General features: G+C 35.6%; 1 protein-coding gene across 4 annotated transcripts in view; it reads right to left on the bottom strand.

Moving 5' to 3' along the window:
• Nucleotides 1–498: 498 nt before the first annotated feature.
• RPAP2 (RNA polymerase II associated protein 2) overlaps nucleotides 499–18,738 on the bottom strand; it is a 35,590-nt gene continuing 17,350 nt past the window's right edge. For all 4 annotated transcript variants that reach the window (XM_088060231.1, XM_088060230.1, XM_088060228.1 and 1 more), the window contains 2 exons: nucleotides 18,416–18,484; nucleotides 499–1,275 (listed from right to left, as the gene is read on the bottom strand). In XM_088060231.1, coding sequence (XP_087916357.1) covers nucleotides 1,137–1,275; nucleotides 18,416–18,484 — 208 coding nt within the window. In that variant the 3' untranslated portion in view covers nucleotides 499–1,136. The remainder of the gene's footprint in view (nucleotides 1,276–18,415; nucleotides 18,485–18,738) is intronic.

Raw genomic sequence — 18,738 nt, forward strand, 5'->3', positions numbered from 1 at the left:
TTCTTTGAAATGACAATTGAAAGCAAAAAATTTTTAGTTAATATATATTTTGAAAGTCCAAATTAGTAACAACTAGAGTCTGTTTAAAAATAGCTTTTACACAAGTTCAAAGACCACCCCTTTTCTTAGAAGCAGCAAGACAAACAGGCTATGAATCAGACATATTTGTGTACTGTTGTCATCATTCTTAAAGGTTCCTGCTCCACATATGAGGGCAACTGGAAAAAATGTCAGCAGCACTGCTCTTACCATCGGAGGCTCACACGCTTTTTTCCCCCCTCTTTCCCTGATCCCTGTAGACAAACCTTGACTGGAAGTTTCCAAACCAAGAAAAAACAAACCAATCCAAATTCCTTTCTACTGCTTTTAAACACTTTTCAGATGATCCATGTTTTAACTTGTCCTCATACCTTGAACAACTGCAGTTAGTCAGCTTCTTCATGAGACTTCAAAATTTTTATCCATAGGAAGGAAATGAAAAAGCAGAAATGCAAGCACTACAATTCATACTAAATTTTATTTTTCATTTGAAGAAGCTCAAACAACTGAAGGTGTTTTCTTGTTCTCTGTGCAACTATTTCAGTTAGTAGGAAATACTAAGATGATCATGTTATTCTTTGGGGAACAAAGGAGTGAGATTAGTAATGATACTATAATGCTACATTCATTGAATCAGTTGAGTATGATCAACATATGTAAGGTATTTGCTCTTAAATTTTTTGGCCTACCTGGAATAAAAAAATGTAATCTCAACATTATGCAAAAACTGAACATAACAATTTTATTGTAATAATTAAAAGTCTGAGTCTTTGCCACATGGATTTTTATTTTTTTTAAAATAAATTATGGTAGCAAAAATTCCTCTCAAAATTGCAGTAAACCAACCATACATTATCAAAAGATTAATGTGATAAGTAAGCAGCTGGCATTTACTGTAAGTAACAAAATGATGACACTCATTTCCATACCATACATATTTCTTTACTTTAAAATGTGCTTCACACATTTTCTGCTCCAGCTGATACAATCTGTAGTTACTGTACGTACTTACAAAATGCTGAAAATTAAACCTGTGGTTAACCAGTTTGGTTTTAAGACACACAATGTAGCTTAAAGTTGACTGACCATTCAAGTTGTCAGTCCATTCTAAATATTCTTGTTAAACTTTCCAGATCTTCATTTTTGAAATGCAGTTCTTCCAGTAATGTGGTCAGGAACTGTGTGTACATTGGGCTTGTCTGAGTATTCTTGAAAAGCGGAGTTGTTTGTGACAATCTGGAAAAAACCCAAACATATTTCATACAGTAAAGCAAATTTAAGTAGCAGATATTAAAAAGCAAAGCTTGTGAGTTCAAACAACTGTATTGAAGAAAAGCAGTTTATAATGTCACATTTAATTAATTAAAGTATATAATAGACTGTAAATATGATATACAATATGAGCTGTACCAAAATATGATTTTTTATTAGTATGTGGTAAATAATAAAAAACTAATTAGAAAAAATGAGAGTAGTTTGTACGCCTCTAATAATTTGTACATAAATGTTATATAATGTAGACACATGTCAGAATGAACAAAGTGCAGAACAGACAATTACACATATAGAAGGAAGGTCATTATTTCTTTCTTTACCAAAAACTCCTGAACAGTCACACAGTAAAAGTTATAAAGTTCTTCATATGACTAAAATATAAGATATAAAATTCCTCAGTTTGGAAGGAGCTACCACTATGCAGATTATCTACATACAAAATATCTATATGCATATGAGGTGAAATAGTGAGTTGTTTTCATTTGCCCTTTAATTATTTTTATCCTGAAGTCCTTCCTTTTTCTCCTAATTCTATTGCAAAATATTGCAAAGGTAGTAACAGCTGAATCTACTTCCTAAACCCAAATATTAAAAATAAATCTTTAATTAACAAAATCAAGTATTAAAGCTTATACTGAATGTTAAGAAACTTCTTAAGATTACTGACAAGATCACTTAACAAGAACTCCTATCCCAGCAAGTGTTACTTTGTCTCAAATACTGTAGATAAACAGCACCACTGACACCATACACAAGAGAGTTATTTTAGAATACAACTGTGCAATGACGTACTTTTAGTAAGAAATTCAAGATAGTCTACAGCTTCCTAAAACTTCCCAGCTCAGGAAGTGTTGAAGTGAGTAACAACTGAGATCAATCTCCCTGCAGTCACTAGTATTAAGACCATCTCCAGTTGAAAAAAGCTGCATACGAAGAGATGATTCTTTTAAATTAAGCAAAAAGAGTGATAAAACACAAAGGACCTTACAAGACATAGTAAATAAGAATCCCTTAATAAAAGAAATAAATTTACCCAAAAAAATTAATGAAAAAAATTATTTTAACTTTTAATGAGTTAAAATTACTTCCCATTTCTTTCTGGGTTCCATTTCAGTATGTATATTTAGCTAATATTAGTTCTAACTACTAACTAACTAACTAGTTCTACCTAACTAACGAATTAGTTGAGCTCGTGATTTTTGGCCTGCGGCCGCTGGGTTCTGTAGAGCCCTTGGCGGAGAAGGGAATAGAGTTGATTCTTTCCCGGCAGGAGGCTCTGGGATTCCTCCCCAGGCAGGGCAGGCGGGAGGGAGGGAGGGAGGCTCTGCCAGGGGCTGCTTTATCCGTAGGGAGCACGGCAAGGGCTCATAGGGGATCAGAGCAACCACCACAGCTTGTCTGGAGATGGGGATAGCGGGAGGAAGCCTAAGAAATGCATTTCTACTTGTCTTCAGTTCACCCTTCTCAGAATTATGCAGGTTGTATATGAAAAAAAACTGGTGGCAGAAACAGTCATGACTTCCTGAGTGCTGGTGTGAGGTAGCTGTAGCACTGTAAACCATTCTCCTGGCCATGATGCAGATTTACGTGCATTTTTATCTGAATTTTCTTAGTCCTGCCATGGGCTTAAGAGGATATTAACAAGAACACTGTTTTTCAAAAAGAGCAGAAGGCTTGTGCAGTTTCAAGGAATACTCTAAAACCAAAATATTTATTACCATGAAGCTCACTTTTTTTTTTTTTTGGAACTGCAGTTGGTGATATATTTACATAATTTCATGAATTACAGGCATGTCCTAAATGTCCGATGTTGTTTAAGACACAATATTTAAAGAGTAGCTGTTACAGCTTACACCAAAAAAGAAAGAAAAAGGTATTGCTATTTTCAGAGAAGTTGCCAGGCATTAAATATTGAGAAATGGAAGTTAAAAACAAGTTTTAGACATGGATCAATTTTTTTTTTCTTTCCTGAACTTTGTTTTAAAACTAATTAAGCTACAGATTGTCTCTGATAAGCAAGATACTAAATCAACAAGTAATTTCAGAGAGGCAAGTTAACAGCAATCAGTTAAAAGTTGCATCTTGATGGGGCAACATGTTAAACATTTCCGAATACATGCAGAAACACTTTTCTCTTGGAAGACTGTGTCCATTTGACCTTTAAATGATGCTTTAACTTGTCATTTGAAAACCAGTTATCATTGAATACTTTCCTAGTTTCAGGTGGTTGTTGCAGCAGAAGCAGAAGCTTTTGTCTGGGAAAGGAGCAAGCACAAGTTGCTGGTTTGCAGGAGTGGTAAGTTACATGCTTGAAGTGACACTGGCCCAATGTATATTTGAGGTACTGCACAAGACAGTATTGAGGGACTGCTTAACTAAATTAAACCTTAATTGTATGCAAACAAGCCAGAACAGCATTTGGGATCAGTATCTTCAAGTCACAGAAAATTAAAATGATCTTATCTCTCAAGAAACTATGATGACTAATTCAATTTAATGACACACAGGATTTCAGTTCAAGGATTGTAGAATTTCCTTGAAACTCTGCAGCACCTTCTACAGATGTAGAATATAAACAGGAAATAGGATACTTGGGACCACAATAATAACAATGAGCTAGTGCACCAGTGGAAAGAAATATAAATTTTGCTTTTCTAGTACCTCTTTCACATGTTGCAGCATTAATCTGGAACTATTATGAATACTTTTCTTTAATGAATAAATCAAAAATAAGAAAAGATGAAGGGTTAATTGTTTTTAAAATAACTATCTACTGAAGTACACAAATGTAAATGTTACAGTCCAAAATTAAACACCAATTCTTCAAAGGCTTGCCTTCAGCAAAAATGTTGTAAAAGGAAATGTTCATGCTCAGATCATGGAAAAGTAGTATATCAGACTTGATGAGAGTGTCGTTTCCTGCACACCCACTTACACCATATGGTAAACAGGCATTCGTAACGTTTAAAAAGTGTTGAAAATGTCAAACAGTATCTGATTGATAAAATTTGTATTTGCTGGCTATTCCACATATGTTGTATATTCAAGAAAAAACACAAAACAAAACACTAAAGTGAAATTCATGTGAAGAATAATCAATTATTATCAAGCTACTAAAGGACATCTGGCTACCACAAAATGTTTACATAGTTTCAGTGCTTCAGCTCAAGACCCAAACTTTCTACGGATCAGTTGCCTTACAAAAACATTTGGCAAGTATATTTAGGAGTTATTTCAATCAGTTATTATATCAATTATTTTTAGAAATAGGTTTCATTGGTAGGGTGTAAAACTTGTTCTTATATTTATGCATGCTTTAACAAAGACAGCTGAATACATTCAGAAAAGATAAAACTTTTATGTAGTTAAAAGCATTAACTGGCATTTGCTATCCAGGGGTAAGAATATTTCTTCTAAAAACCCACGCCAGTTATCCAGTACCACCCTTCTCTCAGCCACTGGATCTCAGAGAAAGCTTTCTGGACTTTCTGTTTAGATAAATTCTGTGAATCCCTTTGAAAAAGTTAAAAATTTCCAAAGCCACCATTGTGTTACCAGTCAATTACAGCTCTCTGAAACCAACCCCTGAGAACAGGGTAAAAATACAACCCACATAAGAGTTGGGTTCCTTTTCCACTCCTCAAAATTGGTCACTTAAAATTATACATAAATTGCTGAGAATTTAAGTGCACATAAACTGCCCCAATATCATGGAAAGCACTTTTACACTCATGAAGAAAAGCCATATGCTAATTCTCAAAAGACTAATAATAAGCTTCTCCTAGAAAAACATAAGCATTGCCAGTCTTCCTAATTTTTTTCCTAGTGTTAGAAGCTTGAAAAAGTAAAAGCCGCTGGTTGTGGCAGAAGCCATGGGTCCAAACACAAGTTTTTAAGTCCCTTACCTTGTTTGACATGATTGGAACTTGAGCGGGAACAAAAGTATAAGAGAAAATGATGGAACAGGCAAACACTAACTCTTTTTCCCGAGTAAGCTTTGGAAAATAAGTTATCTTTCTGCCAGTTACAGTAATTTAAGCACTATGAACAAGACTCTTAACATAACCACCACAACATAGGGGGTTGGATTTTTTTATTCTCTGTTTCTTTCTACCTTTTGTTTTAGTCACTTAAGACTTAATTTTTTAATATCATCATAACCAGGATGGTTTATAACTATTTTTTTATCAGAATGATGGAGTTGAACTAATGAATAATCACAAAGTTTCCTTAACACTTGTTTCAGAACACAGAAATGAAGCAAGAGGTGGCAGCCCTACAGGCAGCATTTTTCCCACTTCCCCAGCAAAACCACAGACACAGACTACTGTATATGTGCTACAAGGGTGCCAGCAAAGCTCTGATCAACAGACTTGCTCCAGCTATAACCATGCAGATAACCATGCCATTCTGAAGGGCTGGGGTGTTTGGTTTTGTGGAGTTTTTTTTAACATTCCAAATATATTCACACTACTCTTATGTTACAGATTTGATGGGCTTAGCAATGCAATAAAAATGGTACTAATCAGAAATGCCTTTCTTTTAATATAAGCAGTTTTATAGAATACACTTCTAGATTCCATTTTAGTCATGTTCATTTTAACGAAGTCTTCAACACAATTGATTAAACAAAAGCAAATGTTTTGCTTAAGACAACTAGCTAGACTGAGTCAATCCAGCAAGTGTTACACATCTGCAATAAAACTCAGTGAATTGGATGTGCATTGCAGCCCACAGACCATCTGCCTGTACATACAACTGTAGTGCTGCCGTGTACCAATCACTTATAATAGTGCTTCAGCTGATGAGGTGAACTCCCAACACTTGCTGCCTTTATCCATTTCATGAATCCCTACCCAAAGGCACTCAGACATTTGGACAGTGAAAACTGAAACCATCACTGTAATTCTGCATGTTCTTCACAATACACTGGCTGCTTGCTTGATTTGAGGTAGAAGCTCCCACTTCCAGTATCTCACTAGATACAGTACACTTGTCTAGGGACTGCAATTTTGTTAGTAAATTATCTTAAATCCCAAAGCATCCATCAGGCCAAAGTTAGTACTGGACAGAAAGCTGATCTGAAGCACAACATGACTCTAGCTGTAAGATAAATATGCAAAACCAGGGAGCTTAAAAAAGTTATTAACTTTGGTGTAATTAAGTGGTCATTTAAATTACTATGTTTAAACATATGCTCAGAAATTAGAAAATATAACAGCCTCAGCTTATGTAATTTAGCTGTTATGTTCACAGTTGCAGTGAAAAAAACCCCAAATCCTACTTGTTTCTTGTAACCTTAGTTTGAGCATGATTTGAAAAACTCAACATTGAAAACCCCAAAGCCTTAAAAGCAAAAGGCTGTCTCCAGAGTGAACAATTTCCATTAGAACGCATTAATATTTGACAGACAATCTTGAACTGGAAACATCTAACTTACAAACAAGATGCAAAAGTATTTAAATACATCTTTGGAATTGAGTCTTTTAAATTAAACTCTACTAGTACTGTGAAAGAAGTAATTATGATCAGAGTCATTTGCAACTGTGCAATTAAAGTAGTCTCTAGTTCGGGGCCTTTTGTTACCATATCCAGTCAAAGAGGAAACTGGCGTTCAGGGGCAGTTTTCTCTAATCTCCTCCAATATATTTCTGTATTATACTTTCTCAATGAAAGATAAAACACTCTACTAAAGCCCACAGTATTGAACAGCAGTAACTGACAGAAGTAAACAGGGAATTTTCTAACTGAGATGAAAAAGCCACTTCTGGTCTAGTTTTAAATATAGCCTGAAGATCCTATTCTCATCATAAAGACAAGAATTTTGTAACTGAAGTGCAACTTATGTTTTATTTATTATTTAACTTCCTTTCATTATTGTGTACTGACTTGTCCACAGAATCCAGCACAGGCACTTTAATCCTCTGATGGCAACAGAAACTAAATTATTCATGCTTTAAAATTTTTGTCCACTACATTTAAATCAATGCTACCAACAGTGATTCAAAACCAATGGATGTAATTTCTATATAATCCAAGTATACAGCAAAAATTAAGGTTCATTCAAAACCTAACTTTGTTAATTATTTCCACTACCTTCACTTCTTCCTATGCAGCTTCTACAAGTCCCTTCAATAAATGTTCTTTGATACATATTTATGAATATAGTTAAACAAAATATATTTTTACTTCATGTAAAGTTTTTTTTTTCACATAGATGTTGTCCAGACACAAGTCAACTTCCATTCCCTTTTAATGGGGCCAACATTTCACTTGTGGTGTAGCCAGATGGATAACACCAACAGTAAAAGGAAAGTCTTTCTACAGTAGCAGGGGTTATCTAAGCATTTGATGGAAATGCTTGCTATCAACTGAAGAAAAAAAGACAATGGATCCACTTTTCTTTCTTCCTTCTTACCCCACCCTCTCCTCCCAATGAGTTATTTGTATCCAAACAGGCAACTGGCACTTGAGAGAACAGGCTGGGGCACAGCTAAAGCTGCAGCAGCCCAAAGCCCAGCACTCCCAGGACAGTGGGCAGGGACTCGGGCAGGCCCTGGGGCGCAGGCTGTGTGGCACAGCTCCCTCATGTCACACCATGCTCTCCTCACAAGGGCTTTGGAAGCCCAGTGGACATTTGCAGAATATTTTGCAGGTTCTGTTCTAACATACCATATGAGCAGCCATTCCTTGTCTTTCCCTTTGTATGAGAGTTGAACTTTTGCTTTTCCATTAAGCTGCATAAGGAAATTTTTTGAAGACATTTAAATGTTTCAACCAAACTACGCAGGACGTAAGAGTTGAGGCCATAGACAGAGCTACCTTATCAGCTACAGAAACTGTTAATTTAATATGGATTTAAGAAAATGCAAATGTTCTGGATCTTTGGGGTTTTTTTTAACCTAACAAACAAACAATTTGCATGAATATCAGGATGCCCACTTTCTTCCTCTCCCTTGAAAATGAAGGATCACTCCATTAGCTGCTAACTGTTATTTATAACAAACACCTGTATATCTACAAACATCCTGCAATGAAAAAAATTTACAGTAACGCTGCACTGATACAGAAAGGCACAGAAAAGGAAAATACTCAAGTAAATTCAGACTGTCCTCAAAATATTTTAACTTCTGTAAGATAGATGCCCACTGACTTTTAATGAAGGACAAGTAAAAACTTTTTCATATATATAAAAAAATTTCTATCATTAGGTCAGTAATTTATTTTACAAGCAAAGTAAAGGTGTAATGCAAAGGAACAGCCAAAAGAATGTGTTCAAAGAACTCATGGTGACATTTCATCAAATGATGGTATAATTCAGTGCAGCTGTTTGGTGCTATTTGTATAAGATCTGTAAAGATCCTGTACTTGCAGGCAACATGCCTTAGAATGCAAATTCTATGGACAATTAACCGAAAAAAAATTTAAAATGCCTCAAAAATTAGCTAAGCATCTGAAACTTTCAGTTCACATAACTCATACTATTTTGCCACAACATAATTAATTATATAATACAACTCTTCTCAGAAAGTAACTACAAAATGCCATTTCTTACTATTCCCATATTTCAGCTCCCTGTGACTGACCAATAGCACATAAACACAATAGCAACAATATCTATTCAGTTGAGACAAAATTCAGAAAGTTGCTTTGTACAACTATTTTAAGTTTTGCAATTGCTCAGCACTGTGTTTTCTCACACAGCATCACTCACACAATGTTCCCTCTGAGCAAGTGTGTTGCCTTATATATGCACACACAGAACAGAGTTCCCTCAGCAGTTGTCAAGGAAAGGAATTACACATTTCAGAACATTCAGCAGGTGGGAAATGACATCACATTGCCTGCAAGAATGTGCTAGCATTATGCTTATCTTGTAACACAAAGCACTTGGCTTTATTAGGTACTCTGTGATTGCAGTTTTTGAGACAGCCAATACTCTGGAAGAATTTTACTAATAACAATGGGAGTGACCCATGACTCCCTTAAAGCCACAATAATAATATGGAATGGTTCTAATTGCCTCCTCTTATAGTGATATTTCAGAACTCTATTTTTAAAGACTTAGTAGTTTTTAAATTACTACCAAGACTGCCATCAACAGAAATATAATATATATCTGGCAGAAAACAATTACTTAGGCAATTATATACAAAACAGAACTTCCAGATTTCTTTGACAGTGGATTAGGAATACCTTGAGCCAGGCAAGAAGACTAAGGAAGCACCAACACCAGCTCAATAACATCTACAGTTTCTTATCCAGAGTTCTCTTCTACAAAGTCTGGTGAATCAGACTTTGTTTCACTATTTTATACAACAAATGCTGCAGGATGGTTTTCTAAAAAACAAATGGAGCGTGGCACACATGTCTATATTACCGTATTCCAAAAGATGACTATGCTAGTTCACAGACACAAAGCATTAGAATATCTATAATACTGTGTGCCATTTTAAGCCATTGCATTCATACAGGGATTTGTTCCATAAACTTTTAATTTAGCTTACTTATCAGCAAAATGGCAAGGCAAAAAAAAGTTCCCAATATGAACCCAGAAGAAATCACTATCAGCTGTTTCTCCCTAACAAATCTAAGTTTCTTATGTACACATTTCAAGGACACGCTTTGTTTAAAAAGCTCCATTTATTTGAAGCCTGTTTCCTGCTAACCAGCTGACAGATCAAAGGTACTTCTCAGTTTGATTATTTATTCCCATTTTCCCCTCTTAATTTAGTCAGAATTTTAAATCTAATACATTTAAAATTAATTTTAAAATTGATCCTCTCATTCTTTTCAGTCTTCTTTTCCTTTTTACGTTCTACAAGGTGCTCCTGTGACACCTCTTAAATACTGGAATCTATGCCACTGAAGTATCTGGATTAACTAGCCACATGAAATTAAGCACAGGTATAAATCCTGGATTAAAGAATGCTAAAATGTAAGCTTTTGAGAACCGGAACCTCTTAAGTCCTTTGTAAAATACACACCTTTGTATGAATTATTGTGCACATTCAGTGGAATAATTTAATATCTAAAATATGCATTTATATTCAAACCTGATACATTTTATGAATTAAACATTGTTTTATGTATCTCCATTTTTGCAAGTGCTGAACTTCATTCTTCCACATATGAATATTCCTATCACCTCATTACCTTAGTGATATGTAAGAAGACAAAAGAATTCAAAGAAGACAGAATATACTGATTTACAGTAAGTCACAGCAGCTACAATGCAATATGCTTAGGTAAATAATGTCAATACTTGACTTTATAAAATGTACTCACCTGTGCTCAGTTACTAGGGAAACAAAGATCATAAAATTAATCACAGTTTATATTCACAACCTTTTAATATTATAGCTTGATTACAGTCCAGTATAAAGATTAAGCATCTGGAATAATGCAGCTGAGTAAAGAAACATGCTAGGAATAGCCTTGCTTGCACTGTGTACAAATTTTTTTTAGTCAGAAGTTAAATGTAACAACCTCAACACTTTTCTACTTGCCTTTCTCAGTTTTGAAAAGAAATGCCAGTGTGGTTTTGGACCTCTCAAAATTAGGTTCTTAGAAATCCCTGAAAGTTATGGATTCTTAAGCATCTTTTCCCAGAAATAACAGCACACAGTAGACAAACCAAGACAATAAAAACCCAAACCCTTTTCCTGATTATTTCCTAATCTACTACTGGCTTGATGATCTCTAGTAAATCACTTTTCTACCCTCAATCTCAATCTTACCAGCTCTGCAGCAGATGAGCACCATTTCACTGATTTGTGAAAATAAACTGAACTAAACATATGTCTAAAACCTGCAGAATACATGATGAGGTTTGGAACAAATATAAAGAGCCAGACAAATCCCAACTATTCTTTAACTTTTGAAAAAACCCTAGTACCTCATCTCAGAAATACTGAGTTTTATGATGAATTAATTAGACCTATTCCCTGTCTTCTTGAGACATTCAGACGGACAGAAGGTAAAAGAGAGAGTGAAATGTACATTTCTGGGGAACATAGGGTATAAGTGTTGGCATCTCAAGCCTCTGAATAACCAAGCATCTGCACTTTTTGCACTGATGCTGGATTTACACCTATAGTATGCAATTACACATATACACTTTGCAGTTTCTGCAATAAGCTTCTACATGCTGATTGGTTATGTTTGCTACCAGCCAATTAAAGTACACTTTTCCAGGTGGGGAGGAATGGGAAGTGAACATGTATACTGCTGTAGACATTATTGTTCTAGATTCTTTTTATTGTGCCAGGCAAAATTTTGTGAAGATATGATTATGTTTACTTATGCAACATTCTGGTTAATCGACTGGTTGTAGTCTTCTTATCCCCAGTATTTATTTTAATTATGCACATGTAAAAAGAGCCACCTGCCCTGATGCTAAATCCACTGGCTTGGATTGTCTGTAAATTTTGAGAGCTTTATCATAGCCCACTGTCTAGAGAAACACTTTATACATCACCTTCAGGTGATAGACATTTCCTTCCCCTTCCCTCCCTCCCTCCCTATTCATTATACACTTCACAGAAAAAAATTTGTCTCTCATGCCAAGACCGACATTTTCAACAGCAATGTGACAAAGGAAATTAGAATCTCTGGAATGAAATATTGCCTTTCTAGATACCCTTACTGATTACTGTTGTAAGATTTTACATTCCAAAATCTACATCAAGCACTATAAGAGAGGAATGATTAGATCTTCAAACAATACTGCTCTTTTATGGGGATTTTTTACTAAGTTTCCCTGTTACAGTGGTTCCAGAAGAGTTAAGGAATACAGTACTTCTACTTTGGACACAATTTATTTCAGTGCTAAAGAAGAACAGGACACACCATTCAGCCTACTAGAGGTACCATTATGACTACCTGCATGGAACCAAACACATTAATCCAGAATCCATGCTAAAAACTCTGCTGGTACAAAATACCTGGGGATCACATGATAGGAAGCTATACTAGCCTTTCCAGTGATGTACATCTCTACATTTTCTTTTGTTTCAGAAACAAGCCAAATTAACACAGATTTCTGTTTTACAATGAAGTTTCCTGTTAGTCAGAAACACTGCTTATATATACATATCCTCACTAAAGTAGGCTGTTCTTTACAAAGTTAACAAAGATAAAAATAAAATTCTGAATATAAAAGATTCAAGTGTGTGCCAGTCATGTTTTCCTTTTAACAGATGGGTAGTGTTTAATGATAAAAAAAAGTTTGCATTGAATGTATTAAGATTAATTATTAATGAGCAAACAAGTATATTTTCATAGGGCTATAGTTGCAGGATTCAGTTGAAACATGAACATTTCAGTTTGCTCAGTGGATGAAGTTAAAATACATTTAGTTTAAATCTAACTCTAGGGCAGCTGTTAATGGGAATTACTAATGTCTTGCAGCACTAGTTCAGAGCTGTCTGTATTACTACTACTGTACTTTTTCTGTACAACTATTCCATGGCACTGTACTACTTATGAAAAAACTTCCAATAAGCAAAGCACTGATTATGGAAGGAGAAAAAACATGAACAGAAGAAATCTTCTAAAAGCATACCTTCTAACGAAATGTCACTTTAAAACAGTTAACTCTCTGGGCAGTTTTTCCATCTGCTTGATCACAGTTGTGGCATAAAGTTCAATGGGACATAAACTCCACTGACCAAGTCAGCTCCCCAGTGAGTCAACATGCTGAAGCAGCCTTCTGAAATCTAGCATGCTGTGTCAGAGCTTGAAACACAAGTGGCAACAACTCACTCACACAAAAGGCTAAAATGGTGTCAGAAAAAAGTACTTTCCCTACTACCATATTCTTAAATCACAAGTATATTTGGAATATAAAGTTGCTAACAGACTGAAGCAGATCACCCCAAATAATGTTTCACATAAAAGTATTTCTAGATTCTAACAAAAAGATTTGTCAGAACACCACCACGAAGGACAATTTATAGCTGGTGATGCACTTTGCACACCAGATCTGGTGGTTGTGCATGATGTCAGTCTGAATGCCCACACATACAGCTGCTGGGAACATGCAGATTTCTATCTCTTGGAGGGATTTCCAAGACACCTAGCAGACAGCCATGCCCCTGCTCTTCCCTTGCACTGGGCAGCAGAGCTGGCAGGTGCAGAGATGACAGCTTTCTGAGCTAAGCCTCCTAACTCCATGCAGCAGGAGTCCAGGACACCGCGTGTGCTAAGGCTCCACTCCTGCTGACAAAGCCAAGCTCCAGCACTGTGAAGCTGAATTAACTATCCCGGACTCAGAGAGTTTGTGCCAGGCATACGTGAAAGTTACACAGCACATCCAAATGTCCCATTTAGAAGGCTACCCATGAGAATACCAGCATGGAAAAGACTGCAGCTGTATGGGCTGCAATGAAATTCACAGTGTCACTTCCTGTGTAACATCACTGCAGCAATACTGGGGGGGGAGGGTTTGTTCCAGGAGAAACACCTTGGAAACTGTTAGGGTTTCTTCTATTTCTCCCTTATGAAAGAAGATGATATTGAATTATTTTTAAAGTTAACACTTACTAGTATCCCAATTAACAACACTGAAATCCCTCATGGTACTGTTCTGTGTAATGTTTCCTAAATAATACTGGAGCATGCCAGAAAGAACTAAGATAATATTGGTCATGTCCATGATACGCCAAATAAGCAGCTTCAAGTTTGCTTAGAAACTGCTGATAAGTAAGTAAGCAAGCTCAATAGAAAAAACTGCTTAAAATACTTAAGAACTGCTTAACAGAAAATCTATTTGAATTCACACTTACCAAATGACAGCCTAAAATTAAGAAAAAAGGGAAGAAAATTTTTAATGCATTAAGACAAAGTTGCCTTTTCTCTATTTCACACAACAGTAGAACTCTACAGATAAACACAACACTATAACCACATTCAAATGCTTTTATAAAAATACTCTTTGGATTCTTGGTCCTGCAAGCTCAGCTCTGTTTCAAAACAGGAAACAATTATATTTCTAGGTTAATGATAAATGATTTTTCTCAGCTGAAACCTGGAACCAAACTTCCATCATCAGACATGCTAAATAAAATATCATCCAGCTGACTTGTACATGGTTTCTGCAGGAAAAAGTCACTCTGCAAGTCTGATTCATATCCTATATGTATTGGTACATTAGATTCACATATTTCAAACATTCACACGCTTCTAGATAAGAACACAGTAGTGATATCAGAAATATCTAAATTCCTCTTAAAATGATTTAGAAATGTCAGTGCTGAGCAATAGATGTGCCCTCGTGTGCAGAGTAAAAATACATACTTGAACCCAAGATTCTCCAGTTCCTGAACTGTTATCCCCAAGAGAGTAAACCTCTAGAGTACATCTCCACATGACACATTTATCTAAAGTGGCTGCACACATATAATGACGGCTTTTGTTCAGTGATCATAGTCATTTTGAGTTTGTTTAAATACTGCAGCCAAATGCTTATAAACTAATCCCAGAACATTTTGAAATGCTTCAAAGCTTTTAGCAGGGGAACCTCTTGCATAGGCTTGGCAGATGAAGCTGACCACAGTTCACTGGAAGCAGCCAGCTCAGATAAGTAAGATGAAAGCAGACATTTCCTGAAAATATCTTGAAAGCTTTCCATTAGTCTGTACCAGGGGTATACACTAAAAACAGAAAGTGCCCATGCTTGTATAGCAACCAATCTTCCCACTGCTTTCTCCATTCTTTCTTAACTACTGTATTTATATCTATTTATCTGCTTCATTTGGTATCTTGCAAAGTTCCTTGGCAGAAAAAGACACAACTTCTGCATTCTAGTTTACAACACATTATAAAGCAGCTATTACTAGAACAAAAAAAATCTGTTTAACATACTAAATAATGTAACAGGAAGAAAACAAAATCTACCAATGCCAAAATTACTACAAATTACAAATAAGTAAGATATTTGATGTCCAGATAATTTTAAGAGTCACCCACCCCACAACAGGCAAGAATACCACTGTTTGAACATAAATCTCTGGCTGTCAAAGTGTACTTTAACAAGGTCGATTCAGCATTGCTGAATGTGCTATATTCATAGGAGTGCCTCAGGCTAGATTTTCCATAAAGGTAGAGACTGGCTGTTCACATTCTATACAATAATTTGACTGAATAAATACAACTGTTCACTAGGAACATTAAATACTCCACTGTTGAAATCTCCAACATTTTATACTTTGAGACATGCCACACTGTCCAGTTCCAGGCACTTTATTTTAATGAATGAGAAACCCAGGTTTCTTTAGTAGTCAGTAGACTTAAGGGCACATAAGCACTTTTAGCATCTTTTCAAGGACCTGCAGACTATGAAGTACACCTAGGGTGTAATTTAAGCACCAAAATTAGATATTAATGATATCCATCATGGTGTATCCTACTAAGAGTTAATACGCACACTCAAATGAAGAGAGGAGAGCATGATCATACCATAATACACTAGAATTCAATACAGCAGTAATGCTAACAGTTATTCTGTCCAGTATCTTATCACAAAAAGTGCTGGGGCACTCTGAAAGTGCACTGTGAAGTTAAGTACACCAAGTCCTCAGCACACGCTAGCCATGTATGTTTGAGGAGGAAGTGGTGAGCCACAACATTGATGCACAAAATAGGGTGCAAGCGAAGTCCAACAGTTGCTACTTGAAACAAAACAATCTTGCCCCCCTTAATAAAAAAAAACAAACTTCAGGTCTTAGATTTTTTTTTGAGGTGTACCTTAGATTTTTTTTTTGAGGCATGCTCACTCTGCTTTCTGCAATCCCTGCACCCTGGGATACCTATAGTGTGGTCTGACACCCACATGGGAAGAGGAAGCATTATCCTCTACCAGGGTGTTGCTTATGCAGCTTTACTGGTTAGTGCTGGCAGTAAAATGGTCGTCCTATGTCTGAAACCAGGTCAAGACCTGTGAATAAATGTGAAAGTGTAACTGAAGCTACTAAAGACCCACTCTGACTCAGGCCCCAAACAACTCTATGATCTAAATAACATTAGATGTGCTACAATGTGCATAACGTCCCAGTACATTAAGGGAGAACACTTAAATAGGGTGTAATTCTTTTTATGAGCATTATTAGCAATATATGACAGGCTCCTTGGGAGTCTGCAGGAAGTGAGAAAGGCCCTAAGTGAGGACTTGTGAGGGGTTGTCCAGGTCCTCAGTAACCTTTCCCTGCACAGTCCTGGCTTCCACTAAATACTCAAGCTTGATTAGAATTTCCAAATAATTAAATGTTCTACTTTAATCTTTCTGGAAATAATGCAACATGCATCACGTTATTAGAGGAATCTGAACACTCATTCTATCCCACCTACATTCTTCCACATTCTCTCCTAAGAGGCAGCTGAGAGTTGTTAAAAATCTCAAGATCATGAACGTGCAAGAAGCTTACAATAAGCAGAAAGCAGCAGAGGTTTTATTTATTATTTCACTAATATTATAAATAAAATCTACTCATTTTTATGATCAAATATAATTAATTTATTTAGGGATGGACATTTAATAAGTAAAGATAAAAGCGACTTGGTTCTGTGCTTACACTGACTGCTACCAGGACTACCTACTACTTGTATAACATTTTAAAGCAGCTGTAAAACAATCATTACTTATGTAAACATTTACAGCTCATCATATGCAGAGACATATTTTAACTTCTGATCAAAAAGAGACACCATTGCCTTAACTGTACAGAAACTACTTGAAAAATTAATAAGATCTGTTTCACAAATTACCAATTCAACCAGAAGAATATATAGTAAAAATGACAAAAGATTTGTTCTTATAGTTGATAAAAAATTTATGCCAAGGCATTCAAGTAAAGTTACTTTCTGTGTTCTGATTTAATGAATCATTTGAGCGGTATCTGGCTGGGTGACACAGATGCAAGGCTTGCTGAAGCCTGCTCTAATGCCTGCTGGTACCGTCTTCCTTGGGACAGCAGAGCCAGAACAATGTGTCAGACTCAAGTAATATCAAGGAAAGTAAGTGCAGTGCTGGGCATGCCATGAGGCTGGCCCACAATACTTCCTGACCTGTGAATGTCTGAAAGTACCTCTCTGTCCTACAGGCTCCAGTGACCCAGGAAGCCCAAAAGCAGCAGCAGCGGCGCAATAATGAACAGACTCTGGAATAAAGATTTTTTCAATCTCATAATTCAAGCTCAAGACATACAAAGATTGGTTGATGGTTTAACCCTAATGGAAGGCAGAGCCTGATGCTAAACAAACATTTAACATTAGATAAGGTTTGTGTCTCTAACTTCAGAAATGTACATGAATTTTCAAAATACAAATTAAGGAACTTGATATGAATATGAATACAGCTTTTATAGATCATGTTTCTGTGAAGAAGTTTACTGAAAGACACTGTAATACAATCATGTTTTCCATTAGGGAAATTATTGTAAAGAATTTAATCCTACAGTAAGTAAAACACTTCTAAGGACTGTAGGTAAGGTAGTATTGTAATCTTAACCCACAAAACTAATCTTCATAAAAATAAAATACTGGCTTCAAGTATTCCTTGGAAGGAATTCTCCTGCTAAAAGAGATTTCCTCTCTGAAAGAAGTTGGCTAGAATACTTATACCTATTTTAGAAGCATACATATCTTTATAGAAGTAATTTGAGTTTAATCATAAAAGTGAAACATTTTAAGAAATTAGAAACAAAATAAGAAATGAAAAGCCTAACAGTTATGCTAAATCCAAATAATACAGTATACATGTCATTTTGCCCTAATGTCAGAGAGGGAAGAATGTATGTCAGCAGCAAATGGAAAAGGGTGAATTATACTCTTACTTCATCCTGCAAGGCCTCTTTAAAATCCCTTAAAGCTTAGCTTTTATTTTTTTTAACATAAGTTTGTCCACTGATAACATTTGATGCAAGGGGGACAATTCTGTTTCATCATGAAAATTTTGTTCGTTTGCATGAAAAATATTATTTTTGTTAATTCCACAGTTAGTTCCATGAAATCTTTCTTTTCTTTTACCTGAAAATTACATCTTGTTCCAATAGGCTAATAAGACAGTTGCACATAAGAATATTTGACATTTAAGGGTACTTACACAGACAGCAAAACAATAGCAATGAGAGTCCATTCAGGCATTTTGTGAATAATATTTCTGTTTGTTAACCTGAAAAATAATTTTTAAAAGATCAGTATATTTTATAGTAAAAGTAAGCAGATTTTAACAGCTGAATTTTAAGTCTACCATTAATACACTGAATTACAAAGAAGCAATTACAGCTGTAACTGAGCAATTCACCAGCTCTCAAGTTTCTATCATCCTCTAATGGAAGAACTGCAGAATTTCCAATGTCCCCTTTTTTTATATGGAAGTGGGATGGGGAAGACCGAACAGAAGCTATTTTTTTAATTTGCTCACAA

Source organism: Pseudopodoces humilis, chromosome 10, assembly GCF_049639895.1.
Source record: "Pseudopodoces humilis isolate 2021_Gansu_Grassland_sample_001 chromosome 10, ASM4963989v1, whole genome shotgun sequence".
In the NCBI taxonomy this organism is placed as follows: Eukaryota; Metazoa; Chordata; class Aves; order Passeriformes; family Paridae; genus Pseudopodoces; species Pseudopodoces humilis.